The sequence below is a fragment of the Nematostella vectensis genome, chromosome 14 (genome assembly GCF_932526225.1).
Source record: "Nematostella vectensis chromosome 14, jaNemVect1.1, whole genome shotgun sequence".
Lineage (NCBI taxonomy): Eukaryota > Metazoa > Cnidaria > Anthozoa > Actiniaria > Edwardsiidae > Nematostella > Nematostella vectensis.
The window spans coordinates 8,675,235-8,700,381 of NC_064047.1; the positions used below are offsets into that span (position 1 = coordinate 8,675,235).

The window sequence follows — 25,147 nt, forward strand, 5'->3', positions numbered from 1 at the left end:
TAAGGGAAAGCTTTATTACACCGGGAAGTACAGTACCTGGAATCGCTAAGTGTGTCTTATATATAAAGTCCCCCCCCCAATAAAAACAGCATATTATGGACATACCATGACGATAACAAATTTCATATTCAGCTAAAAAAAGACAGAAAACACTTATAGACAGAACACTCTAATGCATAATAATAAAAAAGAAAGTCAGCAAAGTCAAAGGTCAGATAATTGGAACATACAGTAAATACTTCTCTAGAACCCAACAAGTGCAAACAACCCCCCCCCCCTCTTTTCCCTGCTCAACACACATCACACGCACACATGACATGATGAACGCCCTGATGGACTGATGACATGAACACCCTGATGGACAGATGACCTGAGCACCCTGATGGACTGATGACATGAACAGCCTGATGGACAGATGACATGACACCCTGATGGACAGATGACATGAACACCCTGATGGACAGATGACATGAACACCCAGATGGACAGATGACATGATGAACACCCTGATGGACAGATGACCTGAACACCCTGATGGACAGATGACCTGAACACCCTGATGGACAGATGACCTGAACACCCTGATGGACAGATGGCATGATGAACAGATGACATGAACACCCGGATGAACAGATGACCTGAACACCCTGATGGACAGATGACATGAACACCCTGTTTGACAGATGACCTGAAGACCCTGATGGACAGATGACCTGAAGACCCTGTTGGACAGATGACCTGAAGACCCTGATGGACAGATGACCTGAACACCCTGATGGACAGATGACATGAACACCCAGATGGACAGATGACATGAACACCCAGATGGACAGATGACATGATGAACACCCTGATGGACAGATGACCTGAACACCCTGATGGACAGATGACCTGAACACCCTGATGGACAGATGACCTGAACACCCTGATGGACAGATGGCATGATGAACAGATGACATGAACACCCGGATGAACAGATGACCTGAACACCCTGATGGACAGATGACATGAACACCCTGTTTGACAGATGACCTGAAGACCCTGATGGACAGATGACCTGAAGACCCTGTTGGACAGATGACCTGAAGACCCTGATGGACAGATGACCTGAACACCCTGATGGACAGATGACATGAACACCCAGATGGACAGATGACATGAACACCCAGATGGACAGATGACCTGAACACCCAGATAGACAGATGACATGAACATCCTGATGGGCAGATGACCTGAACACCCTGATGGACAGATGACATGAACAGCCTGATGGACAGATGACACGATAAACATCCTGATGGACAGATGACCAGAACACCCTAATGGACAGATAACATGAACACCCTGATGGACAGATGACCTGAACAGCCTGATGGACAGATGACCTAAACAGCCTGATGGACAGATGACCTGAACACCCTGATGGACAGATGACATGAACACCCTGATGGACAGAAGAACGACCAGAACACCCTGATGGACAGGTGACATGGACACCTTGATGACATCATTTTTTTAAATGGCTTTTATCAATAATAGTGTTTTATTGGGTAATTGTGACCATTCCATTATTTTAAATTTTACATCTTCAAATTAAAATTGTTAAGTGCTCGCACGACACTAACTTTGGTACATTCGATAATTATATTTCCTTTGCTTCAGAATCATTGGAAAAATCATTGAAAATTGATATTGATCAAATGTTAAGTATTGATTTTTTTCAAGATTAAAGATGTCAATAAGCCCAATAGCTAAGAAGGATTCTTATTTATTTTGTTTCTCTGTCGCACATTCTTTAGCTGCGTGCCAGGTCATAGTACGAGAAATGCTGTATGCGGACGACAGCGCATTGGTGGCACATGATGTGGAAAGTATGCAGAGATTAGTAGACAGATTCTCCTCAGCTGCAGAACAATTCAGCCTGAAAATCAACATCAAAAAGACAGAGTGCTTATTTCAACCAGTGAAGCGTCAGACATTGACTCAATTCCCTGGCGAAATCCATGTAAGAAATGAGACCCTGGTCCAGACCAAAGACTTTGTGTACTTGGGAAGTACCATCTCTGACAATGCACGAATAGATAATGAGATCACCTTCAGAAAGGGGAAGGCCAGCGCAGCATATGCTAAGCTGAGAGAGCGGCTGTGGGACAACCATCACGTATCGCTCAAGGTTAAAGGCAAGGTCTATCGAGCAGTTGTCTTATCTGCCCTAGTATACGGTGCAGAAACATGGACTGTATATCGCAGCCAGGTGAAAAATTTACATGCAAATATGATGCGACACCTGAGAGAAATAATGAAAATTACTTGGATGGATAAAGTCACAAACAAAGAGATATACAAGAGGACCGGATTACGGTCAATGGCTGACACACTCATTGAGAAAAATCTCAGATGGACTGGGCATGTTCACCGCATGGACACTGACAGATTGGCTAGGCAGCTGCTCTACTCTCAGCTCACGACAGGGACCAGGAATCAGGGTCGGCCTAGACTCAGGTTCAAAGATGTGGTAAAGAGGAACCTGAAGTGGAGGGATATAAGCTCAAACTCTTGGCAAACCACTGCTCGGGATCGTCCAGCATGGAGAGTTAAGATCAAAGGACCAACACAATAGAACAGTCATCGTCGCCTCGACGGACTGCCAATGAATGTAGTCTTTTGGCAGGAGTATGCCCATTATAACAAGAGATCGCCGTTAACTCGTGATTGTGTTTGGATTTATGATCTATGTACGCCATGGGGGCTTTTTTTCTCTATTCGATGAAGCATTTTAGATATCAGAGTTATTGCGATTTTGATTAACCTGCAAACTCATGATCACCTAGGCGATAACATAAATTTTGGCTTCCGTCATTTAAAGGCTTGAGCTGTAAGAACAATAAAAAACCCGTAGAGCTTTCCAAGACATCTTCCATCCCTGCTCTAAGGTCTAATACATGGTCCATGAAAAGTGTGACAGCCCATTTAAGCAGTCGTGGTATAAATTGTTCAGATTATTTAATTCTAATGCATCAGTTGTCCTCTTTCTCTTGAGCTCTGAATACTGCAAGAGCTGCTAGTCGTCTATCTCGCAATGCACGACGGTCGCTTAGTTTATCTAGTGGCATGGTTTGGCACAAGTCCTCCTCGACCGTGTCAAGCGTGGCACCCGTCAGTGGACTGGGGGTAGTACTGTTCTTGACTATGTGATGAATGTTATCACCATAACGCTGGCAGTAGTCTCGTATCCCTAAAAAAAGACAAAGAATTTCGATCATTCCATTTGCGCTTTGTTGTTTTAGAGTTTCATATGACTTACCAGATTCACTTTCAATGGTTTCGATGCCCCCTGCCTTCTTCTCCCTTTTCCTTATTATTGAATCTATGCTATTTGTCCTTTAAAAAAACCTCGAAAAGAAAGACTGAGAAACATTTTTTTTTAAATATTACTCAGTTACCAATAGATCGACCTCCATATTATTGACATCGAACCTCTATATAATGGGCACTTTCTAAAGTCATTTCTTCCTTTTAAAACTTTTGCAAGTAGGAACCTCTAATTAACGGTACAAATTTTTTTTAGCTCTTAGTACCCAAATGGAAGTTGATTCGCGTTAGGTTCGCGGTATTGCTCATCATAAAAAAAGTTCACCTTTCATTTATTTACAATACAAGGATTGTAATATTTAAATAAATTGTAGAGCAGATCGAGCTTGATCGCAATTGGTTAAAGTCCCGCATAACCATGGAGGTTAATAATAAAATATTCAGAATATGAAAAGAGTTTTGATCCTAGCCATTAAATTGACTTTCATTTGCTTTACTTAGGGCGAGCTTTTTCCTATCATTCTGGAATGGGAATTGTTGGTAGAGAATGTTCAGAATGGCATTCGAGTATTTCTGAATGGGTGGAATGGCCTTCATTCCATCCCGGAATGGGAACGCGGGATAAACGAACGCGCGCTTTTTCTATTCTAATCATTCTCATTCCGGAATCACGAGTAAAAAAACGCGCCCTTACATACCATCTGCATTGAGATGCATAGTTTCAAATGGACCAATCAGAGAGTACCGCAGGCCGAGCCCCTCTGTCATAGTTGTATCCACGTCTTCTGGGCTACATATGCCTTCCTGGAACATAAAGTTAAAGTTCAAAGAAGGATGTATGCTTGAAAAAGAAAACCAGGATGACAATGCTGGTGGTGAAACTGTTGTTGTTGTTGCTGTTGTTGTTGCGTTGTTGCTGCTGTTGCTGTTGTTGATGTCGTCGTCGCCGCCGTCGCCGCCGCAGCCGTCGTCGTTGTTGTTGTTGATGATGATGATTGTGGAATCATGTAAATAAATCTGCTTTATATGGTTAAAATGGTATGCTTTATGCCTATATGTAAACAGAGTTGTTTCGCTGAGGTTTCGAGCGCTAGACCCCCGTCGGAGCAAAATATGGGCATCATCAGTCTATTGTTTGCGAGACGCTGGCCCTGGGGTGCTGGCGCTGTTTCAACATAATTTGGTGAGGCATTGTAAAGTCGTTTTTTGGGTCCACAGAGCGTAGTGTTTGTCAAGAATATTTGATATTGAAAAATAGTATTGCTAGAAAACAGAATTGGTACCTCTACAAGCCGCCACGCCTCTGCTATGAGGGCATATTGAAGTCTGTTCACTATAAACCCATTTGTCTCTTTCTTTAGCAGGACAGGGGATTGACCAATGTCCTTCATCAACTTGATAGTCTGTTCAATCACGCTTGCATCAGTCCAGGGCGCTGGTATTACCTCGACAAGGGGTACGTAGTATGGAGGGTTAATCTGAAGGAAAATCCAAAAATAACAAGTGTTAATAATTATTCATTGCAAATCATCTTTTTGAATATATTAACAAAAGTGATACCAATATGTAAGACACAATCTTTACACCTAGTCACATTCAAATTGTGCGTTTTTTGTGTTAGAAAACAAAAACATTTGTCTCTTCCGGCTAAGGTTTAATGATAAATGCAGCGCAGCGACAGAGGGAAAAATGGCATGAAATTTTCCAATTCTCAATATATAAGCTTAAGATTCCGCATCCAAGGAGTTCCTCTGACCAAAAGCTTACTTTCCAAATTTTAAAGAAATTTAGAAGATATGAAATTTAGATAATAGCGAGCAAAGTTGGCTTAATTTCTGATAAGAGCCCGACTTCTCCCTAAAAACAAGAAGAGAATTCATACTTTGAACATTTGAAAATTGCACTTCAAGCCTCATATCCCGAAGACGAATCCATAAGAAAAAAAATACTTTTTTGATATGTTGGTTTACATAACATAAGGAACCTCTGTGCAAAATTTCAAGCTCACCGAAGTTAACCAGACCTTATTTTGGGATAACTTGCCATTTTTTAGCTCTGTCCAGCGCAGCTACAGTTGTTTTCACAGTGAAGGAAGACATACTACTTCAACAATGCACTGATTTATTTACCTGGTTCCACCACGCCTACGCACACTACCTAGTTTTTTTTACAGCCTGCATGTAGTCTTTCTATAAGTTATACCACAAGGGCTTTGTTTAAATGGGAGGAAGCTGGCAATAAAGGTCCGTAGCAGGGGATGGGCACTGAGAGGATGTCCGCCCCCCCCCCCCCCCAATATTATAAAAAAATATAAGAAATGGCTAGTAGGTGCGTTGCTGTGCTCCCCCATTTTTTTCTTAATGTTCTTTATAATGTCCCCCAATATTTCGAGGCCTGCTAAGATACGGCAATATAACCTAATTTTACCTTATATACCACTTTTATCCAGTCTGAAATAATCTCAGTCTCAAATTTCTTTTGTTTAGTTTAAAAAACCCTGATAAAAGATATTCTAATAAAAGAATAAAAAAAAATCCTGATAAAAGATATTCTAATTGAGGGTTACAATTTTGGTATTTACCATATTTTCTAGCAAAACCAGTCAGTCAAACCGGTTTTTTTTTCATTTCCCATTTCATAATTGTTCAAAATGTTATAAAGCCATTGTTTTATGGCCTGCTTTTGCTTTTTTTCTCGTTCGGCTGTTCCCATCGATAATTTCACAAAGGTGAGTTACCTTGAAAAAAAAAGATTTCGAGTTCTCTTGCTGTGGGCCTTTTGATAATCACCTTTTGCAGCTGTTTGCGTTTGTCTGTCGCGAAAATGTTTGGGGAGTTGGAGCGTTTTCGAGCGACTGACAAACGCAGACGGCTGCAAAGGAGACTAGTCTTTTACCAATTTCTGCAAAAGAATCTTCAGGCTGGACACTTTGCAATAAATTATGCTTACTGGATGGGCAACAATACATCTTTGTCGGAGTTGTAGAGATTCAGTAAACTTGGAAGGCATTATACAGGAAGTTGAGCTAGCCAGTATGACTTCACTACTTGAAAGAGTAGCTTCCAGGTTCTGAAAGACCTTCTTCTTTAGCTCCAGGTTCTCAGGAGTGCATTCCTGCAAAAATTAAGAGGGTTGTCCAACACTGTCTCACATTGGCCATTGGCCATTTGTCAAGCACTAGTGGCAAATGGCCAAATGGTAATATAACACTGTAGCATAGAACTTAAGGGGAGGGATGGTCCTATAGACCCATACTTAGCCTATATAGGAGCTATTCAGAATAACAAGTACCAAGGTATAGCAGACACATAGCACTGGAAGTACCATGGCCATGGCGTAGGGCTATGTGGCAAATGGTGGATATGGTGGAAATGGTGAAAAGTAATGGGGAGGGGTGGTCCACCATACTTAGCAGATGCAAGTACCATGGCCAAGGCATAGGGCTATGTGGCATATGGTGGATATGGTGAAAAGTAATAGGAAGGGGTGGTCCACCATACCTATAGCAGACAGTCAACATTGCAAGTACCATGGCCAAGGCATAGGGCTATGTGGCATATGGTGGATATGGTGGATATGGTGAAAAGTAAGGCGGAGGGGTGGTGCACCATACCTATAGCAGACAGTCAACACTGTAAGTACCATGGCCAAGGCATAGGGCTATGTGGCAAATGGTGGATATGGTGAAAAGTAAGGGGGAGGGGTGGTCCACCATACTTAGCAGATGCCATGGCCAAGGCATAGGGCTATGTGGCATATGGTGGAAAGAAAGGGGGAGAGGTGGTCCACCATACCTATAGCAGGCACATAGCACTGCAAGTACCATGGCCATGGCATAGGGCTATGTGGCAAATGGTGGATATGGCGAAAAGCAAGGGGGAGGGGTGGTTCACCATACCTATAGCAGACAGTCAGCACTGCAAGTACCATGGCCATGGCATAGGGCTACGTGGCAAATGGTGGATATGGTGGATATGGTGAAAAGTAAGGCGGAAGGGTGGTGCACCATACCTATAGCAGACAGTCAACACTGCAAGTACCATGGCCATGGCATAGGGCTATGTGGCAAATGGTGGATATGGTGGAAATGGTGGATATGGTGAAAAGTAAGGGGGAGGGGTGGACCACCATACCTTTAGCAGACACAAATCACTGCAAGTACCATGGCCAAGGCACAGGGTTATGTGGCAAATGGTGGAAATGGTGGATATGGTGAAAAGTAAAGGGGAGGGGTGGACCACCATACCTATAGCAGACAGTCAACACTGCAAGTACCATGGCCAAGGTATAGGGCTATGTGGCAAATGGTGGAAATGGTGGAAAGTAATAGGGAGGGGTGGTCCACCATACCTATGGCAGACAGTCAACACTGCAAGTACCATGGCCAAGGCACAGGGTTATCTGGCAAATGGTGGATATGGTGAAAAGTAATGGGGAGGGGTGGACCATTATACCTATAGCAGACAGTCAACACTGCAAGTCATGGCCAAGGTATAGGGCTATGTGGCAAAAGGTGGATATGGTGAAAAGTAATAGGGAGGGGTGGTCCACCATACCTATGGCAGACAGTCAACACTGCAAGTACCATGGCCAAGGTTTAGGGCTATCTGGCAAATGGTGAAAATGGTGGATATGGTGAAAAGTAATGGGGAGGGGTGGACCACCATACCTATAGCAGACAGTCAACACTGCAAGTACCATGGCCAAGGTATAGGGCTATGTGGCAAATGGAGGATATGGTGAAAAGTAATGGGGAGGGGTGGACCATTATACCTATAGCAGACAGTCAACACTACAAGTACCATGGCCAAGGTATAGGGCTATGTGGCAAATGGTGGATATGGTGGAAATGGTGAAAAGTAATGGGGAGGGGTGGACCATTATACCTATAGCAGACAGTCAACACTGCAAGTACCATGGCCAAGGTATAGGGCTATGTGGCAAATGGTGGATATGGTGAAAAGTAATGGGGAGGGGTGGACCATTATACCTATAGCAGACAGTCAACACTACAAGTACCATGGCCAAGGTATAGGGCTATGTGGCAAATGGTGGATATGGTGGAAATGGTGAAAAGTAATGGGGAGGGGTGGACCATTATACCTATAGCAGACAGTCAACACTTCAAGTACCGTGGCCAAGGTATAGGGATATGTGGCAAATGGTGGAAATGGTGGATATGGTGAAAAGTAATGGGGAGGGGTGGACCACCATACCTATAGCAGACAGTCAACACTGCAAGTACCATGGCCAAGGTATAGGGCTATGTGGCAAATGGTGGATATGGTGGAAATGGTGGATATGGTGAAAAGTAAGGGGGAGGGGTGGTCCACCATACCTTTAGCAGACACATAGCACTGCAAGTACCATGGCCAAGGCACAGGGTTATGTGGCAAATGATGGAAATGGTGGATATGGTGAAAAGTAAAGGGGAGGGGTGGACCACTATACCTATAGCAGACAGTCAACACTGCAAGTACCATGGCCATGGCATAGGGCTATGTGGCAAATGGTGGATATGGTGGAAATGGTAAAAAGTAATAGGGAGGGGTGGTCCACCATACCTATAGCAGACAGTCAACACTGCAAGTACCATGGCCATGGCATAGGGCTATGTGGCAAATGGTGGATATGGTGAAAAGTAATGGGGAGGGGTGGTCCACCATACCTATAGCAGACAGTCAACACTGCAAGTACCATGGCCATGGCATAGGGCTATGTGGCAAATGGTGGATATGGTGAAAAGTAAGGGGGAGGGGTGGTCCACCATACCTTTAGCAGACACATAGCACTGCAAGTACCATGGCCAAGGCACAGGGTTATGTGGCAAATGATGGAAATGGTGGATATGGTGAAAAGTAAAGGGGAGGGGTGGACCACTATACCTATAGCAGACAGTCAACACTGCAAGTACCATGGCCATGGCATAGGGCTATGTGGCAAATGGTGGATATGGTGGAAATGGTGAAAAGTAATAGGGAGGGGTGGTCCACCATACCTATAGCAGACAGTCAACACTGCAAGTACCATGGCCATGGCATAGGGCTATGTGGCAAATGGTGGATATGGTGAAAAGTAATGGGGAGGGGTGGTCCACCATACCTATAGCAGACAGTCAACACTGCAAGTACCATGGCCATGGCATAGGGCTATGTGGCAAATGGTGGATATGGTGAAAAGTAATGGGGAGGGGTGGACCACCATACCTATAGCAGACACATAGCACTGCAAGTACCATGGCCAAGGTATAGGGCTATGTGGCAAATGGTGGATATGGTGAAAAGTAATGGGGAGGGGTGGACCACCATACCTATAGCAGACAGTCAACACTGCAAGTACCATGGCCAAGGTATAGGGCTATGTGGCAAATGGTGGATATGGTGAAAAGTAATGGAGAGGGGTGGACCACCATACCTATAGCAGACAGTCAACATTGCAAGTACCATGGCCAAGGTATAGGGCTATGTGGCAAATGGTGGATATGGTGGATATGGTGAAAAGTAATGGGGAGGGGTGGACCACTATACCTATAGCAGACAGTCAACATTGCAAGTACCATGGCCAAGGTATAGGGCTATGTGGCAAATGGTGGATATGGTGAAAAGTAATGGGGAGGGGTGGACCACCATACCTATAGCAGACAGTCAACACTGCAAGTACCATGGCAAAGGTATAGGGCTATGTGGCAAATGGTGGATATGGTGGATATGGTGAAAAGTAATGGGGAGGGGTGGACCACCATACCTTTAGCAGACACATAGCACTGCAAGTACCATGGCCAAGGTATAGGGCTATGTGGCAAATGGTGGAAATGGTGGAAAGTAATAGGGAGGGGTGGTCCACCATACCTATGGAAGACAGTCAACACTGCAAGTACCATGGCCAAGGCACAGGGTTATCTGGCAAATGGTGGATATGGTGAAAAGTAATGGGGAGGGGTGGACCATTATACCTATAGCAGACAGTCAACACTGCAAGTCATGGCCAAGGTATAGGGCTATGTGGCAAAAGGTGGATATGGTGAAAAGTAATAGGGAGGGGTGGTCCACCATACCTATGGCAGACAGTCAACACTGCAAGTACCATGGCCAAGGTTTAGGGCTATCTGGCAAATGGTGAAAATGGTGGATATGGTGAAAAGTAATGGGGAGGGGTGGACCACCATACCTATAGCAGACAGTCAACACTGCAAGTACCATGGCCAAGGTATAGGGCTATGTGGCAAATGGTGGATATGGTGGATATGGTGAAAAGTAATGGGGAGGGGTGGACCACCATACCTATAGCAGACAGTCAACCCTGCAAGTAGCATGGCCATGGCATAGGGCTATGTGGCAAATGGTGGATATGGTGAAAAGTAATGGAGAGAAATCCGCAACTTATTCCATATACGGTTATGCGATTTCACAACATACATAACGGCGAGTGTTGAATTCACGGACAGGCAAAATGTGTTTTGAGGCAAACATGGCATCTAATAAACGAATCTAAACATTTTGTCATGAGGTTTCACCTGGCTAAACAGAATCTTTTAAAGATCTTATAAAAAACTGGCAACTTATCACGGATCTCAGCCTCATATGGCTAGAATCTTTAATGAACCTATAGTCTCTTATAGAAAGGAGAAACTGCTTATAGACTTTTAAGTCAGAGCCACGATCTCCCATAAAGGACTAGGTATCAAAGCAGATTTATTTACAATTGTGGCGGGTGTGGCTGTTGGCAATATTACACAACGCTCAAGCAAAAGTGTAATCTCAAAGACACTACGCACTTTATTTACTTCATTAGAAGTCTATAAAAGGGCGAAAGATTCATGGATTTAAATATCCTTGATGTCCATAGCTTACTGAAACTTTTCAGTACAGGCATTCTATCCTCTTGCCACCCTCTTAGTTATAAGAAGGGTTTGTGTCTAGGGAGATGGCCTACGTCCGTTGAGAACAAATTCCTCACTAGCCACTTTCTAAGCCGAAATCCGCAACTTATTCTAGATACGGTTACGGGATTTCACAACATACATAACGGCGAGTGTTGAATTCACGGACAGGCAAAATGCGTTTTGAGGCAAACATGGCATCTAATAAACGAATCTAAACATTTTGTCATGAGGTTCCAACCGGCTAAACAGAATCTTCTAAAGATTCTTATAAAAAACTGGCAACTTATCACAGATCTCAGCCTAATACGGCTAGAATCTTTAATGAACCTATAGTCTCTTATAGAAAGGAGAAACCGCTTATAGACTTTTAAGTCAGAGCCACAATCTCCCATAAAGGACTAGGTATCAAAGCAGATTTATTTACAATTGTGGCGGGTGTGGCTGTTGGCAATATTACACAACTTTCTGTCATGGTAAGGGACCTAAAATTTGTGAAAATTCTCGGGCGCGGATTCTGAAACGCGGGTCTCGGCGCTCGGCAAGTCTCGGATTTACTCATCGCTACCTCACAACCAATGTCCATGGTACTTGCAGTGTTGAATATCTGATAAGTATGCTGGACCACCCCTCCCCCTTACTTTTCACCATATCCTCCATTTGCCACATAGTCCTATGCCTTGGCCATGGTACTTGCAGTGCTATGTGTCTGCTATGAATGGTGGACCACCCCTCCCCCTAACTTTTTACCTTATCCACCATTTCCACCATATCCACCATTTGTCAAATAGCCCTATCCCTTGACTGTGGTACTTGCAGTGTTGACTGTCTGCTATATGTACGGTGGACCACCCCTCCCTCTTACTTTTCATAACTGTTGCCATAGCTTTGTTCCTTAGCCCAGATACTTGCAGTGCTAAATGACTTATGTATTGATCTCCGTGCTATCAGATACTTGCAGTGCTAGAAAAACTGTAATGTTATTGATTTATAGGACCATCCCTCCCCCTGAAAGCCACATCCTACTGCATTATATTACCATTTGGCCATTTGCCACTAGCGCTTGACAAATGGCCAATGTAAGACAGTGTTGGACAGTATTGAAAATTAAAGAGAAATTTTAGCACACAGTCAACACTACTGTTTTTTGGTGTTCCTTATTAATCCTACCTTTGCCATTCTGCCACTCACTCTGGCAAAGCTGGTTCATTTACCCATTTAGCGGACCATTTTCTCTTAGGTAGCTCTTCCTAACTAGCAGTGTTACCTAATTTTTTTTCATGAGAGTGGACCTTTAGGTTGAGTGGCTACGGGCCTGATACAAACATGCTTCAACACGTCTCTGTGTCTGAATTCTCACTAAGATTTGTAAGTTGCAACAAACATTCTATACATATTTCTGGGAGGAGGGCGGGGGTTGCAAGATATCATATTGAAAAATCATAAATTTGATGATAAATCAATAAGAAACAACCTATCTTTGGCAGTCAAGGGCAACTTTCCATTTACTATACCTGCACATAGAAGACTCCATTCAGAGCTTGTGCTAGATCATGGGTAGTAGTAACTAGTTTAAAAGCCTCCTGGGCTGTCTTGCAATGGCGACCTTTTAGCAATTCTTTGCTTTCAAGTTCCTGTAGCTGTGATATAATGGCCTCTTTAGCGTTCACCAGTTGACTTGAGACTGTGTCGTACAGAGCGACATGGTAACCAGCACTGGAAAATAACTACAGAAAAATATAAAACTTTCAAATTAAATAAGGAAAAAAGGATTTAATTACAGTTTAATTCAATTTAATTTAATTAATTCATTTGTAAACAAGTAGAATATAGTTGGATGTTTTAAGAATTATTATTTGCTTTTTATTATTAGAACATATCTACAGTACTTCCTATGTTTTCTTTCATTGGACAAAATTTGTGTCCTGATAAACATTTAGTTGAACAGTTATTCAATCAAATGTTAAATGGGTATTTTCAAGTATACTTACTGTCGACCATGCCCTTCCAATCAGCCCGCTAAAAAGAGTAAAATGAGATCGTGTTTTGTAAGTATTGGAAGTTTGATAAAGCAGGCCCCCTAGAGGGGGTAAGTTTTCTTATAAAAAATCTGACCACACTGGTCAGATACTACCATTGCATTGTAGGACTTTGCTACAAAAAAGGAATGACTTAGATTAATGATATACTAGTGATCTAGAATGCCTTGTTTATCTAATTTTGCTTATGGTTTATAGTTTTGTCTACAAATAGCATGTCTAGTGGACTTTCTGCCATTGTGGGAGGGGGGGGTGCAAATTTGCACCCCAAAATAATCCCTTATCTCTTCTGACCCTTTTCTTAACCCCCTCCCCTTGTATTCACTCTAAACAGAAGCCATAATTATGATTAATGACACCCCTCTCCATAAAGGTTATGGCAGACAGAAAGCCTTAGTTATGAGCAATGACCAGAGCTTTTCTAGCAAAAAACACTTGCCCCTGCAATAAATCTAAGTGCAAGTAATTTTGCTGGGCCAATAATGGTGATTGCTGCGACTTTGGTCTATCGTATCCTTAATGAAATTATTTTCATTACCAATTCTATGGGAGGTTATGTATTGAACAAAGTATATAGTCAGAAGGTGCTAAATTTCTCTTTAGTATAAATTTTACAAAAAAAGTGCAATACCTCCCAATAACAGCCACTTTTCCTTTTTCTGTTGAAGATGTCATGCTTCATGAGAAAACAATTGTTAGATTAATATTTATATACTGTCACATGCATGTAGCTAGGGGTAAGTACAGGGTCTGAAGTGCAAACAGTTAAATTCTGGCTGAATCATGACTTTATCAATGCTTTTTGTTTGATTCAGTGCTAATTTCAACAGCCTCAATTTCTTAGCCAACTGGCAGATGAAAATCTTAGGGAAAGTCCTGTTCTGTGTTTTCTTTTAGGTAATCATCAATGACTTTTTGCATAAAATCAGATCTCATCTAATACTGGATATACCATGCCATAGGGTGCTTTCCATCCCCCAAGCATTTTCAACTTATTGTATGCCCCCCCACCCCCTTTCCTGAAAAACTACTTCCTCTGTCATAAAATATCATCATAGTTCCAACATCATTTTAACTTTACAGAATTCCAGCTAAGCTTTTTTGACTTCTTATTTAAAGATACTGTAGGTATTGAAGATAAAGTACGTATTCCGATATAAATGATATTGCTAGAGAACACACACCCCACAAAGATCATGGTGTAAAATAGAAATTCTCATAATCCACAAAATCCCCCTAAAACAACCCTCTAGACAAACGAATTGTCTAAAAAAAATTATATACAAGTACAAGTCATTGTAAAGATATCACGGGAAATATGATAACACCGGGGGATCCTACACTTGAAACCGGGAATAAAGTTCTGTTTACCTTTTAGGTTTTTTGTCCGATTTTTCTTCTCTCCGTTTCGACAGTTCGACAAATCCCTAGGCGTTTCTGGGTTGACCTAGCGAAGCCTGAGGAGAGTACACAGGAAGTCCAAAGAACACAAGAAGACAAAAAACTTTTTGCTCTGTTTGGATTTTCCTGAGCAAATTCGTCAAGTATCCCCACCATAGCTTACTTATCTTTAGAATTTATTCTAAAGTTGAAATAAAAATGCTTTCAAAGACTTTTTTTTTCATTTTCCAAGTAATTGTATTTTTCCAAGTCACAGTCTGCAGTCACATGATGGAAACCAGTGTGATGTCATTGGCTAAATAAAGGGAAGGTCATTGTCACGCCGTAAACAATCTATTCTTAGCAGTCGGGGATTCCCCCGAAAAAACGATCTCAATTCGAAAGCATCGAAGCACGAACTCATCAGTTCGCATATATTAAGTATTTACTTTGACGATATATCAACTGTCTATCCTGGCATGAAATTTTACTAAAAGGTAAGACATTGAAGTTCATACGACGAAGATCTTTTGAAACATTTTAAAAGCACGACTTTAATATGAAGCATTTTAAAAGCACGACTTTAATAGAAAGCAGAGGTTTACGTTAAATGTTAAAATGGCGGCCAACTGCTCTATACGACACTGGAAATGGCTAGGAGTTTACTGTACATGTTTAGCTCTACGATTGCTTTTTTCGTTGGTTTTCGATGCGATCTTGACTTTATTGATAATCGAATATCTAAAAAAAAGGAAACGTGCCCAAACTAACGAAAGGCGCTGCAAAACTCTTTAGCCTAAGTATGGATATAAGCTTAAAGTATAGATAGGTAGCATTTCTTTTTATGGGAAATATGCGCCAGGAACTATAGATAGCTTGTAGAATTCATGATGATTGTAGTAATGCTTGCTTTACACAATCTCAGCCTTACCACAAATAACGTCGTAGCACAAAAGAGGCCAACAACGGCAACTCTGCCTGGGGGATTTTTTGCATTCATGAATAATTACTTATTAACTTTCTAAGGAGAAGAAATCTTTTGTAATTCATGGTATATTTAACATGTTTATCCATATCATAAACCAGATATGTCAACAGCATAGTTTCAAGAACAGAAATTCTTAGAAAGTGTCAAAATATGCTTTCCATGCACATACCACATGACATGTTCATGCATAACAAGCCCATTACTTCCTGTGCATAACAAAGAGCTGGCTTGATAGGGAAGTGAATTGAGTGGATTAAGTGTGGGGTGGGGTGGGGGGGGGCTGGGCTTTGGGGATAGGGGTTAGCAAAAATTACGTGTCAGTCATCTTTGTGCTTCTTATGGTTATTTGCCAAATTAGAAATTGAGTTGAATAAGCGCAGCGCTTATTCAAGTAAATATATGGTAACCAAATTTGGCCAAATTTACTTATAGGCTGAGGAGGTGTCATGTGGCTTCAGAGTTAACCTTATGCCAACAGGACCAGCAGAAAAAAATGTTACTTTTATTTATAGGTAGACTAAAGCATCATGAAGAAAGTTCCCTAGGTCATCTTGACTTGCATTCCCCTTTATATTTGGTAAAAAAAAAACAATCAAGCTTTATAATACTGATTTCCTTTTCTCACAGAATACAATGGCTTTTAAATCAACTTTGGAGCGAAGTATATCTCTCAACCATCTTGACCTTGCATTACACGTAAGAGAGACAACACAAGAAGATCTGGTAATACCTAAAGAAAATGATGACATCAAACACAGATTTTTCCAAAGCCTAAACAAGTCCACTTTCTTCCTTCCAAGCTTGAATAAATATGACGAAGGATTTCAAAAATTTTTGTTTAGCTACCTTCTTGATGTGCCAATCTTCAGGGAACTACAGGCTGAAAGGAAGCTAAATTGGTGCTCCGCCCTACACACTGTGGTTCCAGTCCTGACCCTTGGTGATGGCAACTGCCTAATGCATGCCGCATCTATTGGGATGTGGGCAGTTAGCGATAGGTACCAGGTCCTGAGAAAAGCCGTCTACGATGTGATGATTGAGGACCATGAGGGTATGATTGATAAAACAATTGACATGGTTTATCTATACTATTAATTACAATCTGTCCATCATCATCACACAATGAAAAAACATAACCCCCTCATTATTTGACACCTTTTGCTTATTGTAGTACTCCTTTGTGTCTAATAGTATGTATTTCAGGCCAAAGAGTTTATCTCTGAAACAACTGCACTATAGACAATCAATTCTTTTAAAAAAAACTGACACAAACATACATGGGCAATATTCAAACAAATTTTACATTGTTTCATTCTTAGCTGCTATTATTTTTTTAAGGTCTTTTATATGATAATACCCATGTCCTTTACTCCTACTACCAAGCTATTTGTGATAATCAAAAATGTTCCTTTATTTCAATATTAGGCATTTTCCATATGAGATGGCAGTTTGAGACAGAAAAGCAGCATTCCCACCTTGGCTACAAGATAACAGAAGAGCAATGGACCCAGGAATGGAGAGAGGTGCTCCGTCTTGTGTCAACTGACCACACCCCAAGGGGCACAAATGCCCTCAGCTGTGACAGCCTAGAAGAGATTCATATCTTTATCCTGGCTAATATTCTGCGTCGGTCAATCATTGTGGTTTCTGAAGATGTGTTAAGGGGTTAGTAAAATTTAAGCTGTGAATGCTTTATGATTTCCGGTTGCTAGAGTTTACTTGGGCTAAAAAAGGATTCTCCTGAAGAGTGTGCTTTATACCAATGTTGTATAAAACATATAGGAAGGGTAAATAGAAAGGTTTTATGTGAATCCCTTGGACCTCTTGGCTCCACTGCTGTAACTAACTTAAACATGTGGTATTTATATTCTAGGCAATTATGATGAGTCATTATCACCAGTGAACTTAGGTGGCATTTATCTACCACTGAACTGGGATCCTGTGGAATGCGTCAAGACCCCACTCTTGATTGGCTATGCTCAGGGACACTTTACTGCCTTGGTGAGCATTGAAGATGGCAACGCAGGAGCTGGTGACACCCACAAGATACATGGTGTCCCATTAGTCAAGCCCGATGGGTCTGCTTTGCCAGTGCACTTCCTGCTTTCTGATGAAGAGCACCTTGCTGATGGCTTCATACGACAATACATGGACTGCGGGAAGGTTTGTTTTAATTTATTTTTGTATAAGCAAGGGACCAGGCGCGTACACTGCCACCAAAAGTGGATCTTTAATAATGCAGGATAGACTCCTCCACAGGCATCTCAAAGAGCAGAAAAAGAAAAAAAAGTATTGGGTTTCCTGTGGCAAAAAAAACCGGAAGCTCTTCCCCCTCTATTTCTCCTTAGTCTCCCTCCATCCACAATTTCGTCACAGGTAACCCATTCTTTCCGTCCCTTTTATTATGAGTTGCCTACGGAGGAGGCTAATTGAAGGATCATCTAATACAATTCTTTTTACATATACCTGACTGCGCAAACCCCCTCCTCCAACCCTGGTTACGCGCCTGGGGCCGGTTCCTAGAAATCAGGTAGCGCTAACCCAGGGATAAATACGGCTATCTTGACATATGATTGGATAAAAAGGGCTTTCATCTCTGGGTTAGCGAACCTGCTTTCTAGAAACCCGGCCCTGAGGAGTGTTATATGTGTGTAATCCTGAATATGCGTGTCAATTTTCAATAAACATTTAGGTTATTGTAAACATGTCTTGTATTCCATTGATTACTGACCAGCAGATAATCCTCCCAACAGGTCGCCCACGAAGACGAAACCAATCAGCGAAGAATGAACACCCTCATTGCCAAACTACACCTCACCCCTCCCCTGGAGAGTGTAAAGCACCTTGTGGATACATATTTCGAAAGCGCCAAGCAAGCGTACAATCGCATGCTAGCAGACATGAAGAACAAGACCCAGGATTCTAGCCTCACACCCGTGAAGTGCTGTACCCAAGGGTGTACCTTCTACGCGACTGCCGAGACTGCTTTCCTTTGCTCAAAATGCCTGAATGAGTATTTGAGAAAGGAGGGTATGGCTAACAAGGGTGGTGGATACGAGGTTCCCCAGGTTCAGGGAAGCCAGAAGGTAGTGATGGGGAATGAGGGTGAAGGTGGAGTAAACCAGGCAAATGAATCGTCTGGAATAGTCAGGCATGCCGGACAAGAGGGTGAAGGTGCTCATGGTGCTTGGGGCTTAGAGAATCGACCCAGGGAGCAGAAGTCACCCATTGGGATAGAGGGGCGCGCGGGTGAACAAGGTAGTTGTCAACAAGGTGTGCAGCTTTCAAGTATGGAGTTACTGATAGAGACTCTCCCGCAACTCTGGCTACAAGGACAACAGGAGCAGTACAACGAGTATCAAATTCTACGTCAAAAGCAACAGCATCAAAAAACACCAGAGCGCCAAAACGAGCAGGGACATGGGAGGACGGGACGAGATGTGTACTACCCTGAACGCCAGCAGGGCTTGTACCAGGTTTATCAACCGGCAAACATGATAGAGCAACAGCAGACTGGGGCAGAAAGAAAAACGCAGACTTATCCCAATCAACCAACGCAGCAACAGTTTCACCATTCTCAGGTGTACTCACAAGCGCAACAACATCAACTAGTGAGCCAACAGCAGCAGATGTTATCCCCTGCTCAGCAGTCACCAACCCATGCTCCGGCTGGACCCCAACATGCATCTGTGGGAACGTCCATGGGTCAAAGCCAGCCAACCCATGCTCCGGCTGGACCCCAACAAGCATCTGTGGGAACGTCCATGGGTCAAAGCCAGCCAGCGCAGTGCGCAACAGTCGGATGCAAGTATCAAGCCCAACCAGGAAAAGGTACGACAATCAAATGATAAAAAGTTAAAAAAGTCGCATTTGGTGTTTTGTATTATTACTAGCTAAGCACTACAAGAAAGTCTCCGCTTTTTTTTGATGTAAAATGAACTTATTTGCTACATTTTCCAGTTGTCCTAAATAGATATGTACAGTGGCACCTCTTTTAAACGGCCAACTCCGTAAAGCAGCTACAGCAATTCTTCAGTCCAAAATGTTTTAAAAACGTTCGTAAAACGAACATACCAGTTTTCGTGTAAATTTTGAAAAACGTGATCGAGTAATGAGCCTGTTTTGCCAATAGGGAAGTGGTGCCTTCGATGCTTTGACTCCCAGAAAGAGGAGTTCCTGCCATCTGCTCCCGCCAGCATCTCACAGCCAGAGAAGTGCCGCAACAATGACTGCACCTTCTTCGGCCTTCCCTCCCAAGATGGACTCTGCTCCAGCTGCTACCGAAGATTCTGCATCTACATGGAGACAACCTATGGTGGTGGCGGGAATACTTCCCCTATCCCACTTTCTGCGCCAACCTACGGCCCGACTCCGCCACCCCTTCCACCCAGGGTACATCCACGTGTGGAGCCAACCCGGATATTTGGGGGCGAGACCTCGGGTTGCCAAATGCCTGGGTGTCGGATGCCAGGGGTTGCAGATTTGTATGGCCGATGCGTTGAATGTTATCACCAGTGCATCAAGACATTTATAAACACCAATGAACAGTAAGCAATGCTCAAGTCGCTGTTTTGATAAAAAATATTAACAATCAAATTAGAAATCAGAGCTTCTTAATATTTATAACCACTAAATAATTTCCATTTCTTTCTAGCTTTCTGAAATGATGCTCAAATCACTCCCCGAAAGTGCTAGTACCCCCCTTTAACTTAACTGAAATTTAATAGCGCTTAACTAAGCGGGTTTCCATGGATTCAATTGAATTATTTATGTCTAATGTTGACCTTTGTGTTCCTTAGAATCGCTAGTCCTGCCGTGTCATCGCCACAAACACAACCCGCGCGACCAGCAGATACGGTATCTCCGCCAACAGTTCCACCTCGCTCAACCTCTCAACACATCAATCACCCACTTGATGCATTTGGAAGACCCGCATCGACGCAACATACTGGCCAAGGGGAACCCAGAATGATGGGTGGGTTCGCCGGATTAATGTCGCCTGTCATCGAGTCCCAGCCGCAGTCCACTGGCACGCAAAGTCACATGTCCGAGGTGATGTCTAAGATCTACACTCCGACACAAAACCCACTGTCCCCACCCCTCTTGGGACCGTACGCGTTTCCCTCCCAAGCAGGCACGCCACGGACAGCGCCTGTGTCCAATGCCATGCAAGCACAAGGTGGTAGCGGGAACTTGAAACTCTATATCCCTCCACATAGTGCTAGTACCGAACGACCCCTCCCCATCCCCGTTGGTATTACCCAAGGGGGAGAGGGGCAAACCAGGTGCACGACACGAGGCTGCCAGTTCTTTGGAAACAAAGAGATGAATTTCCTGTGCTCTAGTTGCTACGCGAGGACGCTTGAAGAGTTCAGCCTGCTAGTTACTAATCAAAACACGCCAGTGGCGACGACGTTAGTGACGAGTGAGCCTGTCACCACCAAGGTGAGTAGGAATAATAATAATAATCATTATTAAAGCCGCAATATTTACTTCCGGTCGATTATCTAACAATCCCCGATGATTTTTAACGGAAAACGCGAAAAATATATTTTTACATTGTAAAAGAGCTATGTCTATTGGAAGTTTGAGGATATGATTGATTTAGAGCGGATGGGCTGCTAAATAGCGCGGATTCTGATAGATTATTTTGTCTCTTGAGGTTGCCGTCGGCCCCACAGAAAAAAGCCATTGGCAATAGCGCTTTAAGTAGCTGGTAAAGCAGGGGCGGATCTAGCTTTTTGCCAAGGGGGGTCATTGTTTAACCTTCGTAACAATTTTGGAATGGACAGACACAATAAAAACAATAAAAAAGGCAGCCCAAGGGGGGGGGGGGGTTACTGTAAAGATAATGATAATGTACCTGCTAGCAGAACACCTTTTCTCCGTATTTCGATGAGTGGTTCTGCAAGCAGGGTAATAGAAACTCTAAAATACGAATCAGAGAAAGAGGATGTCGAAGGTAGAATACAGTGTTGATTTCCAACCGTTCTCCGCCATACCACGAAGTTAAATTTTAAGTATTACGGTCTAGTGTGGGCGGGAGTGGTTGGATTATAAACTCGCCTTTCTGTGCTCATGATTGTTGTGATGAAGTTTTCTATTGATTTCTGTTTGTTCACGGAGATCGACTTGGGTCATCTAAATACATTTGCATTTGAAACGGCACATGAGAAAACCAGAGTTTTACCTAGCCCTACTTTGAGACATTAACACTTTATCACCAGTTTTGCACTTTACACCACATTTACACATGGCTAGTTTTTGGGACCATCTGATTTGATCTAACAATGACGTGTCATCACAGTGTGTTATCGATGGCTGCATGAATGGTGCATCCCCTAACAAGTACAATGGCCTTTGTTCCAACTGCTACCACAGAGGACTTGACAACGAGGCTGAGTGGAACGCAATCCGTCAGAAAAACACACAGCTCCCCCATTATCAGGTAAGCGAACGTGTCTGAGATGATGATGATGATGATTATTGTTATTATTATTTTATTATCATAATTATTTATCATTATTATTATTATTATTATTATTATTATTATTATTATTATTATTATTATTATTATTATTATTATTAATAGGCAGAGCTAGCCGGTTTTTACAACACTTTACAGAGGTAATTAAAATTATCACATATGAATAAGTCTCTTCTTCACTTCACTTTATTTTACTATGCCACTTTGAATGAACAATATAGATGCATAGCAAAGCCTAGCTAAGTTTACATATAGCGTATCAGAGCCTCGAAGGCGGGCACATTCGCGTGTGTGAAAAATATTTCTTGGACCAGATTGTTCCAATCTACTTCTGTTCCGATTACGAAAAAAGAGTTATATACATTAGAACGAGCAAACGGTTGATAAATATGCTCTGGGTGCGTGTGTCTTGACTTGCGTGAGGGCGTTGTAAGGTGTCCAATCAGTAGGGCGGCGAGGCCGGCCTTTGTTGAACAGCTTCAATCTTGATTCATATCTTCTATCTATAAGTGACTTTCAATTTAGTGTCGTCAACAACGAGGTAACTGCGCCTTCAGTATAGTTGGTATAGTCTGATAGGACGAAACTCGCTGCCCGCCTTCGGATTTTCTCGATCTCTGTCAGGTTAGCGGTGCATGGTTCCCAGATCTCACACCCATATATCCAAGGGGTCTTACCAGGCTGTTGAAGGCTGTCTCTCTGACCTCGCGATGGCAGTTTGAAAGGTTCCTCCTAAGTAGCCCAAGCATCCTGTTGGCAGGTTTTGTGATGTCCGCTATGTGCTGTGTATGTGCAGTGTATGTATATGTGTTTTGAAGTGAATTTCTTACAAATCCACAAAACCACAAACTGTGAGCTTGGGCTCCTTGTGTAAGGTAAGCAGGTAATGACAGCGACAGAACAGCGCGTTAACCTCAGCTATTTGTAACATAATGCTCTGCAAATATGTTAGAGATTATGCCATATTCTCAGGCCAGCCTTTGATATCCTCCCTTCTTAACGTATCTCCACCCCCTTTACCACAGTCACCACCCTTTTCCCAGCCCGGAGCACCCTACAACACCACAAAGCCATCCTACACCCAGCCCGGGACAACTTACAACACTACGAGCACATCGTACACCCAGCCAGGGGCGCCCTGTCAGACAAAGGGCTGCCTGAAATTTGGAACCCCTGCTAAGAAGGGCCTGTGTGAAAAGTGCTTCAACAAGTACCAGCAAAAGCAGGCACAAAAGGAAACCCAAGGTCCATTTTCCTCGAGGCCTCAGGGAGCGGGACATGATCCACGTGCATGGGGGACTACTACCACGTATAGTGCCCAGGCTCCTGTTCATATATCTCGTCAGAGAGAGCCTGGGCCCGGGATGGAAACGGGGCTGCAAAGCAAATGTGTACGCCCTGGTTGCCAAATGTATGGAGCACCAGAGACGAATGGGTACTGTTCCAAGTGCCTTATGGATAATATGAGATCCGTGTATCCGGAATCCGTTCCAGGTATGTTGTTATTATCGATAAATAGTTACCAACAAAATACATTTAGAGCGATCAAGTCAGGTTTTATATTTATTCCTCTGACAATAATGCTATCGGAACGAAATATTTTATGAATTTCTTTGATAGCAGAACGTTGATTGGTCGAAATATTTTATAAGCATGGCCCGCTTTCTATTTTCCCCTGGTAGTTAGAGCTGGATATGAAGGAAGAAGTTGTGAAAATGGTCAACACAAAAACCTTAATTTTAAATTTATCTCAATGTGATTTTTTTTTTTTTTAACCGTATTACTCTATATTGTATTTCAACACTTGGAAAATAACGTATTCTTTTTGTTTGTGTGAGCAACGTGAATTTGTTACTAATTCCTGAGAATATAGACACTAGAGAATACATCATCGATCTGGTCTCTTTTCCCCTTTTGTGTGTGTGAATACCGTGTATATTTACTCCTTTATACCTATAATGTCTTATATATTTATACATATAATGTCTTATACCAGACAATGGAAGACTTTCCGCAAGTGAAAATGGCGTGCCTGCTAACGTGACAAACAGTAACGCAAAAAACGTTGCATATTGCTTCAATGCAAGCTGCCAAAACCTCGCGAATCCGCGCCTTCAAGGTCACTGCACACAGTGCTTCGAGCAACGCTACCCTGACCTAGCAGGGAGTCCCGAGAACTTGATGTCCTTAATCGCAAAACACAGTGTCAAGGAGTGATAGACACGTTTCAATCAAAAGCCTGGTGGGATGTGTTTTCATGGCCAATGAGCTATTTAGAAGCTGATAAATAAGACAACTGTTATTTTAGTATATATGTATATGAAAATAAACTTAATCAGGGGAGGCGCTGGCAGTGCTATAGCCCTACCGCCTTATGGCTTGGTTTAATGGTCTATTATGGACGCGGACGTTTGCCCTGTAAATCCATTTTATTGTGGTCGCTACTTTAGAAAAAATGTCCTTAGTCTATTTCCATGTTTCTGACGATAAAGTTTTTTTTCATTTTTTCGATCTCGTCCTAGCAGTCGTCGTCGTCGTCCTTGCTTAAGGTCTCTTCAACGGTGGACATCACGTTTAATTTGTAAAATAACCCTCAAGAGATTGTAATCATAGAGTTACAAATGAAAAACACGATGATATAAAGTATTTTCATTAAGTATGTAACGTATACAGTAGTGCAAGCTAATCCCCAATGAAACGCACTCAAGAGAATTTAAGTTTTTTGGCTGTATACTGCTGATATTTAGATTAAAAGTGTTGCAAGTCAACCAGTCTTCTGTCGTATTTGTACAACTGTGCGTGATTTGTGTTATAAAGAGCAGACTTTTAAAATCTTATGGATAGTCTAGCCCTGCACCAATGGCAATGCTTGGATCAGGGAATCCAAGGAGATCATAACAGCCGACGACGAGCGCGCAGCGCGAGGAGCTGGGAACAAGTGACAGCGATTGGTACTGAACCCCCCCCCCCCCCCCCCTCCTCCTAAACAAGGGAATCTGTAAAATACAAGAAGCCCGCGTAGCTATTTCTATCCACACTGTTTTTCTCTAATAGGGGCGCCT

The 25,147-nt window shown here is 42.6% G+C and overlaps 2 protein-coding genes across 5 annotated transcripts; one reads left to right on the forward strand and one right to left on the reverse strand.

The window, feature by feature from the left end:
- Positions 1–1,524: 1,524 nt before the first annotated feature.
- On the reverse strand, positions 1,525–15,677 carry LOC5510436 (lambda-crystallin). Of its 2 annotated transcripts, XM_032379554.2 has the most exons (9): positions 15,542–15,677; positions 14,602–14,687; positions 13,862–13,906; positions 13,183–13,210; positions 12,706–12,918; positions 6,262–6,426; positions 4,596–4,790; positions 4,011–4,116; positions 1,525–3,235 (listed from the first exon to the last, which is right to left on the reverse strand). In XM_032379554.2, the coding sequence occupies exons 3-9, from the start codon at positions 13,903–13,905 to the stop codon at positions 3,018–3,020; spliced, it is 969 nt and encodes a 322-aa protein (XP_032235445.2). In that variant the 5' UTR covers position 13,906; positions 14,602–14,687; positions 15,542–15,677; the 3' UTR covers positions 1,525–3,017. The 2 variants fall into 2 exon arrangements, with proteins under 2 accessions (XP_032235445.2, XP_001630887.2); XM_001630837.3 differs by lacking the exon at positions 15,542–15,677 and having other exon boundaries at positions 14,602–14,862.
- LOC5510450 (tumor necrosis factor alpha-induced protein 3) lies at positions 14,959–24,853 on the forward strand. Of its 3 annotated transcripts, XM_048721371.1 has the most exons (11): positions 14,960–15,107; positions 16,226–16,649; positions 17,024–17,263; positions 17,472–17,761; positions 18,352–18,973; positions 19,010–19,429; positions 19,731–20,145; positions 20,398–21,043; positions 21,906–22,046; positions 23,111–23,579; positions 24,082–24,853. In XM_048721371.1, exons 2-11 carry the CDS (start codon positions 16,232–16,234, stop codon positions 24,300–24,302), a joined length of 3,882 nt encoding a protein of 1,293 aa, XP_048577328.1. In that variant the 5' UTR covers positions 14,960–15,107; positions 16,226–16,231; the 3' UTR covers positions 24,303–24,853. The 3 variants fall into 3 exon arrangements, with proteins under 3 accessions (XP_001630908.3, XP_048577328.1, XP_048577329.1); XM_001630858.3 differs by having other exon boundaries at positions 14,959–15,107; positions 18,352–19,429; XM_048721372.1 differs by lacking the exon at positions 14,960–15,107 and having other exon boundaries at positions 16,226–16,321; positions 16,468–16,649; positions 18,352–19,429.
- The last annotated feature ends 294 nt before the right edge of the window (positions 24,854–25,147 follow it).

What these genes read in the sequence shown, in the direction of transcription:
- LOC5510436 (XM_032379554.2), bottom strand. Translation starts at nt 13,905, where the DNA reads ATGACATCTTCAACAGAAAAAGGAAAAGTGGCTGTTATTGGGAG. An exon ending in AGGCGTGGCGGCTTGTAGAG is followed by an intron (nt 4,117 to 4,595) that starts GTACCAATTCTG and finishes TTTATGTTCCAG; the next exon opens with GAAGGCATATGTAGCCCAGA. An exon ending in TATGCATCTCAATGCAGATG is followed by an intron (nt 3,236 to 4,010) that starts GTATGTAAGGGC and finishes GTCTTTTTTTAG; the next exon opens with GGATACGAGACTACTGCCAG.
- LOC5510450 (XM_001630858.3), top strand. Translation starts at nt 16,232, where the DNA reads ATGGCTTTTAAATCAACTTTGGAGCGAAGTATATCTCTCAACCATCTT. An exon ending in TCAAGCCCAACCAGGAAAAG is followed by an intron (nt 19,430 to 19,730) that starts GTACGACAATCA and finishes TTTTGCCAATAG; the next exon opens with GGAAGTGGTGCCTTCGATGC. An exon ending in CACAGCTCCCCCATTATCAG is followed by an intron (nt 22,047 to 23,110) that starts GTAAGCGAACGT and finishes CCTTTACCACAG; the next exon opens with TCACCACCCTTTTCCCAGCC.